General features: G+C 36.2%; 1 protein-coding gene across 1 annotated transcript; it reads right to left on the reverse strand.

Annotated features, from left to right (window-relative positions):
- Window positions 1-1,717: 1,717 nt before the first annotated feature.
- LOC112818933 (F-BAR domain only protein 2-like) lies at window positions 1,718-7,381 on the reverse strand. The gene is made up of 5 exons (XM_025866004.2): window positions 7,302-7,381; window positions 5,578-5,652; window positions 3,663-3,804; window positions 3,419-3,571; window positions 1,718-2,052 (listed from the first exon to the last, which is right to left on the reverse strand). The coding sequence occupies exons 1-5, from the start codon at window positions 7,355-7,357 to the stop codon at window positions 2,047-2,049; spliced, it is 432 nt and encodes a 143-aa protein (XP_025721789.2). The 5' UTR covers window positions 7,358-7,381; the 3' UTR covers window positions 1,718-2,046.
- Window positions 7,382-7,758: the final 377 nt, after the last annotated feature.

The raw sequence follows: 7,758 nt of genomic DNA on the forward strand, positions 1-7,758 counted from the left end.
AGAAGTTATGCTTAATGTACCTACATGATTATTACTAACTCTGACATGCCATTAATTTATAAAGTACACCATATTATCTTGTGTACCATTAAAATAGAAAAATGCTATCATCTAAAGCATAAAATGCTTTCTTATCACTTAAAATTCTAATTTTATACTTTAAAAGAGAGACTTACTTAGAAGTACATTTTTATTCTATTACCACCCCATGTGATACAGAATAAAAAGGAAAGCAAAATGAATTGTTTGACATACTCCTGCATCTTCCTCATATTCAGATTTGAACCTTCTCAATTACTTTCCAATTCAGAGACTGCTGAAGTCTGTTTTTTTCCCCCACACAATATTATCCTCAACGTCATCAAGACCATTACTGATGTAGTACCTCTTAAAAATGCTCCATTATTATCTCCCAATTTTCTTCTAAACACCAGTGCTCACATTTTCTTGATCTTGCCAGAAGGTCTCAACAAAAGGTTTTCTGACAAAAACCAGAACAATTCCTTCCTCAAATTGTCTTAAGATGGTCTGTTAACTAAAACATCAAAGTGCTGCAGTTGTCTAATCGTGCTACCACACAGAATAACCAAGTTCACAAAGGCAATAAAAATACACACATAAACTACCTTACCAACAGTGATTATATGATATCATCAGCTGAAGATGCATTCTGATTTCAAAGATGTGAGAAAACAAGAAATACCTGGTAGCTTTCAATATTCTCTTTTTCTATGGAGTCTAGGTCTGAATTTATCTTTATGTAACCTGCTTAATACCAAGAATGTTCTAACTGGGGACTCTTTTTTTTTTTTTTAATACTTATATATACACACATTTTTTTAAAGTTTTTATGTTAATTCCAGTTAACATACAGTGTTGTATTAATCTGTGGACTACTGAATTTCCTCAGGTCTAAAAAATCCTGAGCTATTAACTCTTTAAATACTACTAGACCACCATTCTCTCCATTTTCTTCTGGAATTCACATTAGATGAATGTTGGTAACCTTTATTTTATTTATTTATTTGTTATTTTTTTTTAAGATTTTATTTATTTGAAAAAAAAGATTTTATTTATTTGAGAGAGAATGCGAGGGCACACATGAGTGGGGGGGGGCAAAGGGAGAGGGAGAAGCAGACTCCCTCCTCAGCACAGAGCCCGACCCGGGGCTTGATCCTAGGGCCCTAAGACCATGACCTGAGCTGAAGACAGAGGTTTAACCAGCCACCCAGGCACCCCAGTAATCTTTATTTCTTTGTACTATGTTCTGGGTGAGTTCCCTCAGTACCATCTTCCAAATTCATTCTTTGACACATCAAGTCTAAAGTCTAAAGTTTGTCTTTGAGAGAGAGAGAGGGAGAGCACAGAGGGAGAAGAAGACTCCCCACTGAGCAGGGAGCCCAATGCAAGACTCGATCCCAGGACCCTGAGATCATGACCCGAGCCAAAGGCAGATGCTTAACCGACTGAGCCACCCAGGTTTGTATTTTCTATTACTTTTTTCTCAATAACCATATTTTTCATTTCCAAGTTTTCTAATTAGCTGTTTTCCTATCTAGTAGATCTTATTCCATTATGCCTCTTTTAATTCCTTAATCCTCTTTACTAGTTTATATTCACTTATCTCTTTGCACATACTGAACACAAACTTTTTTGTTCATCTGTTTTATAAATGTATGTATTTTTTTAAAAGACTTTATTTATTTATTTGACAGAGAGAGAGACACCGAGAGAGGGAACACAAGCAGTGGGAGTGGGAGAGGGAGAAGCAGGCCTCCCAGGGAGCAGGGAGCCTAAGGCTGGGCTTGATCCCAGGACCCTGGGATCGTGGCCTGAGCTGAAGGTAGACGCTTAACGACTGAGCCACTCAGGCACCCCTGTTTTATGAATTTAAGTTTTATGTGGAGTGAATTCTTTTTCCAATTGTTAAATTAATTGCTGTCCTAGTATTAGATTTCTTGGATGTACTCTAGAATTTTGGTTGTTTGCTCATTTCAAATGGGAGGTTTCTTGTTTTTTCCCCTTCTCCTCTTCTCTCTCCCTCCATCAGTGCTGTGGGACAGAGCCATAGAAAGCAATGTAAATGTTACCACCTAGCATTGTGTTATGTTCTACCCTTTGTGCTCATCCATCCCCACCTAGCAGTTTTCAGGGCATCTCCTGCCAGCCCTCAAAGTCCCCAATTTAGTATGTCTTATAAAAGTAGTTTTTAATTACTTCCCTGGAAGAATATTGGGGATAAAGCCAAAACAGTCATAAAATGGTTCCTTAGCTTGATCTGGTCCAAAATTGCGTCCATAAGCCCTCATCTTCCAACAAAGCTTTAGCCCTAGTCAGCAGCCCAAGATTATTTTCCCTACCAATATTGCTTCATGTAGTGAGTGGGACTCCTTGTGCTCTATCTCAGATGGGAAACACTTAGTCCCTTTTACCACACAAGAGCATAAATTCCACAGCCTAACTTAGGACTTTGAGTCCAACAAAACCTGCAAAATCAATCTCTACACACCATTTTGAGTTTCTGTTCTGTTTCTGGTTCATAGAGATAATATTCTACTTTTTTGGGTCCTATGATTTTGTTCTGTTTTCCCTTCTTATACTTTATTCACAAATGCTGTGTCTGGAATGGTGTTTTAAAATAGTAAACTTATTGTGCCTTATCTTTTTCTCCCTCCCAATTATTATTTATTGCACAAACATTAAAGGAAATCAGTTATGCCAAAACCCATCAACTGTTTTGATTTTTCCATATTCTCTTCTAGTTTCTGTCCATGTATGTACACTTCTATAATTATATAATTGCTATAATACAGTTACAATTTGGTTTTCATTTTTTTATTGGATATTTCACATACTTTAGAAAGCTTTCAAAATTTTCACTCCCTATGGCGTGCTCCTAAATGAGATATAACACATCAAACAAGTGAATGGTTAGTTTAAACTGTTTTGAAAGGGGGGAAAAATCTACTTTCAAAAAAAACGCGAGTGGAGGAAAGGACTGTGGTTTACCGCAATACTACATAAATGTCTTCAAAGTCAGCAATACATCACCCACAACACATCTTAGGTATCTTCAAGTATCTATGCCTTTCTAAATATACCAATCTTGACTAAAAAAAAATTTTACCTCACGTTAAACCTCACACCAAGTAGTATCTTATCAAGTATCTTACTATAAAAATAGCCTACAAATGTCAACGGCATAAAGAAATTATTTCCTTTTATGTATTTGCTAATGTATTTACCATACACGACATATTCTGCAAACCTAGTTCTGTTTCACTTAGGTAAATCATGAACACTCAGAGGCACAGTGTCTTCAACTTTAATATGAGATTATTCCTGAGTGAGGATTAAATGCAGTCTTATGTTTGAAAGTGCTTTGAAACCACAGAGATATTATTTTTACTACAATTACCTTTTCTATTTCTCTTTGTGTAGCTCCTTCCTTTTTCAAACGTTCCTGTTCTACACACTTGGCATTGTAATTTTCCTTGGATTTCTGGAGGGCCTGAGTTATGCTTTGAATGGTTTGAACAGCTTCCAGAGTTCCTGCAACTTCTTCTTTAGTCTGTATGGTATGAAATGATTCATCAAAATGACTGAACTGTCATGCACTCAATATGTGATCAATCAGTCCTTTCACAGGAAAAAACTGATACCTTTTTATGAGCTTTTACTTGTTCTTCTCCATACTTCTGAACTTCCTTTATTAATTCTTGTAATTTTCTAACAAGATCCAAGTGACAGTTTGCTAATTTCTCTGTAGATGTTTTGAACACATCCCACACTGGTGCAAATGTTCTAAGGGAAAGGAAATATGGGAATTATTTAATAAAAAAAAGGTTAAGGCTCAAAACAAAACCAACAGAAAAAATAATGTTATACTCAGCAATTTTAATTAGACAAAATAGGAAATTAAAATAAATCACAAATAAAATGATTTTTCATTCTGACAGTGATTTTTTTACTCCTTGGTTAATTAAAATATTTTTGGACCTTAAGTACACAGAAATCAGTTAACTATTTATCACAGGTCTGGCCACGGGCCCTCTCTCTTAATTATGTCATACTATTTTCTGAGTTGATTTGGTTTTTTTTCACTTGTATCAGAAGCCTTTCTAATCATGGTCTATTGTTAAAAATTAACTTTTTACCAAATTTCAATTTTCAACTATGCAGGGCTCATTTAAAATGCTTCACCAGAAAATAAAAGTTCCTCTGAATTCAAACATGCAAAATCAAATGCACACATGATTTTATGAGTCCTCATCACTAATAATCATGAGAATTATTTTAACACTGTTACTTGAAATATTGTTTCAGATAATTTTATCTGTGCACTTTAACACTAAAACAGTCCCCTTTCCACTACATGGTACCTGTGCATGACCTACTTTCCTACCATTTCTTCATAATACTGAGAATTTAGTATTTTCTGCAGGTTCAAGTATATCCAAGAATTACTAAATTATTATATCCTAGATAGTACTTAGGATGTCAATGGTTAGCTTAAAACAATCTAGTCAATAAGGAATGACCTAAAGATAATTTTATCCTACGTTTTCCTCAGGTACTACCTAAGATATTTTCAACATCACCTGTTTTGCTCCATGACCAGACCTCTACTAGAAAACAAACAGAAGCACAAGGCTAAAGGGCAGAGAAAGAAATTACTTACCCTAATATGTACTCTGTCCCAATCACTACATTTCCTATCCAGTAGGAATGCTAACTTGCAGTGATCATTTTAAGCAACAGTAAAGAATTTCAAAGAGGAAAGTTAAGATACTTAGAATAGGGCTGTTCTGATTAGATCTCACCTCACACTTTAAAATCTAAATCAGCATCAAATCTGGCAAGGAGTTAAATGGAACATTTTGAGAGCAAAAATAGGTAACTGAAAAGTATCCACTCACTACAGCACCAAAATACATGTACATCACTTCATGTAAACATGACAGTGTGGATTTCACAAAGCAGGAAGATGGAAGTGTCCCTTTACCAAAGGATTCTTTACATTGTAAAGGGGTTCAACATAAGACTTCTCTAAGTACAGGTTTCTTTAAGGAATGTCAAATATCATTACATTTTTAAAAGTTTAACATACAGAACTTTTTTGGGTTCAAGTAATACACATTAATGTATAATAAGCAGTAAGAAAGAAAACTGACCAATCTGAAGTTATGTTTAAGTGCAAAAAAATACAGAAAGAGGAAACTCAATTTCTTGAATAATATGCATCAGTAAAACATTAATATTTAAAATCTTTATAATCTTAACCAATCACACAACACGTAAAATATCATCCATTATTTATGAGAACCACGCATTTCAAAAACAGAAATGTTGTCAACATCTTTATTATCAGGAAATACAGGTGAAGTCAACCCATGTTTTTTCTATCTCCCACCTGATTAACTAAAAATAGGGTAGAATTTCTGTAATATAACCACAACCAAATAAGTACATTATGTTATATTTATGAACCATTATGTCTTCAACAAGAACTTAATATTCTCAAGAACTGTGCCTAAATCAATATTGAAAAAGAGTTTTTCAGAGAAATTAACTCACCCAAGTTGCGAATAATTGCTTGCAGATTTTGCTAGTTTTGTCATTGACCTGGAGTATGCTTCTTCTATTGTAGCTCTGTTAAATCAAATTTCCATAGGATAAGAGCTCTCAAACACATAGAAAAATTATCAAAATATAATTAAAACTGTTGAAACAAAAAACCCAAATTATATATTAAAAATAAGTAGGTATTGGGTGCCTGGTTAGCTCAGTCAGTAGATCATTCGACTCTGCATCTCGGGGTCATGAGCTCAAGCCCCAGGTTGGGTATACAGCTTACTTTAAAAAAAAAAGTAGGTATGTGGTCATGACACTCAGGTATCTCAGTCCCCTCAAACTCAGAATATCCAAACCAAACTTACTTCAAACTCTTCCCCAACCCCATGCCAACAAAAACCAGCTCTCTAATAAAAAGGAACTATTAACAGTAACTGTCTCTCATTGATGGAACTGTGACTTTTTTTGCTCCTTTAACCTTCTGTGTGTCTTTTTAATATATCACAAGGGTGGTACTTTGATCATCTAAAAAAAGTTAATACAGGAAAAAAATTAATATCTCAATGGGATAAGTTTAACAGCCACAAAAAAGTGGTCCAATCTCCAGCAGTAGTAAACTGATACAAAAACCTCCTGATGAGGAAAGCCACAAAAGCATGGAGAAAAGGGGCTAACTAAAAGGCATCAGAGAGCTCAGGAGGCAATTAAGAATGAGTAAGCCAAGATCTAAGAGAAGGATATCCAGAGAAGTAAATCAGATATGTTGGTTAGCTTTTCCCTGGTGGGCATCTAGAAGCAGGAGCTGAGACTAGGAAGAGGAGCAGCGTTTTTCACAGCCTCACAGGGTAAGGGAGACAAAACTAGATTCAGACTTACCAAAGATGGGAAGCATGGGAAATCCCATACCTTCAAGTTGAGACTCAATGAGTAAGGATAAACCTAAGTAGGCAAGCTCTCAAAGGAACTACCAACTGTATTTTTTCAAACCCTGATACTAGATCCTGTATGGATGTCTTACATACATTCATAAAACCATCAAGCACATAAGCAAATAAGACAAACGAACAAAAACCAGGAAGAACAAATAAGCAATGTTCCAAATGCTGAGATTAGAAAGCTTAGATTTTATGAGTTTATGTACTGTCTTTAAGGAGACAGTACATAAATCAAGAATTTCAGGAGCGCCTGGGTGGGCTCAGTCAGTTAAGTGTCTGCCTTCGACTCAGGTCATGGTCCCAGCATCCTGGCATCAAGCCCCACATCAGGCTCCGTGCTCGGCAGGGAGCCTGCTTCTCACTCTCCCTCTGCCTGCCTGCCTGCCTACTTGTGAATTCTCTCTCTCTCTGTGTCAAACAAATAAATAAAAAATCTTAAAAAAAAAAAAAAAAGAATTTCAGGGGCACCTGCCTGGCTCAGTCACTAGAGCCTGTGACTCTTGATCTCAGGGTCCTGAGTTCAAGCCCTATCACAAAGCTGTAATCATCAAGACAGTATGGGACGGGCACAAAAACAGACACACAGAAGAATGGAACAGAATAGAGAGAGCTCAGAAATGGACCCTCAACTCTGTGGTCAACTAATCTTTGACAAAGCAGGAAAGATGTCCAAAGGAAAAAAGTCTCTTCAACAAATGGTGTTGGGAAAATTGGACAGCCACATGCAGAAGAATGAAACTGGACCTTTTCCTCACACCACACACAAAAATAAACCCAGAATGGATAAAAGACCTAAATGTGATGCAGGAATCCATCAAAATCCTTGAGGAGAGCACAGGCAGCAACATCTTCAACCTCAGCCGCAGCAACTTCTTGCTAGACACGTCCCCAAAGGCAAGGGAAACAAAGGCAAAAATGAACTACTGGGACTTCATCAAGATAAAAACCTTTTGCACAGCACAAGAAACAGTCAACAAAACCAAAAGACAACCGACAGAATGGGAGAAGATATTTGCAAATGACATATCAGATAAAGGGCTAGTATCCAAAATCTATAAAGAACTTATCAAACTCAAAATCAAGACCCAAAGAACAAATAATCCAATCAAGAAATGGGCAGAAGACATGAACAGACATTTCTGCAAAGAAGACATCCAAATGGCCAACAGACACATGAAAAAGTGCTCAACATCACCTGGCATCAGGGAAATCCAAATCAAAACCTCAATGAGATACCACCTCACACCAG

The sequence above is a fragment of the Callorhinus ursinus genome, unplaced genomic scaffold (genome assembly GCF_003265705.2).
Source record: "Callorhinus ursinus isolate GAN/ISIS: 27379988/994484 unplaced genomic scaffold, GSC_fseal_2.0 scaffold1259, whole genome shotgun sequence".
Classification (NCBI taxonomy): Eukaryota; Metazoa; Chordata; class Mammalia; order Carnivora; family Otariidae; genus Callorhinus; species Callorhinus ursinus.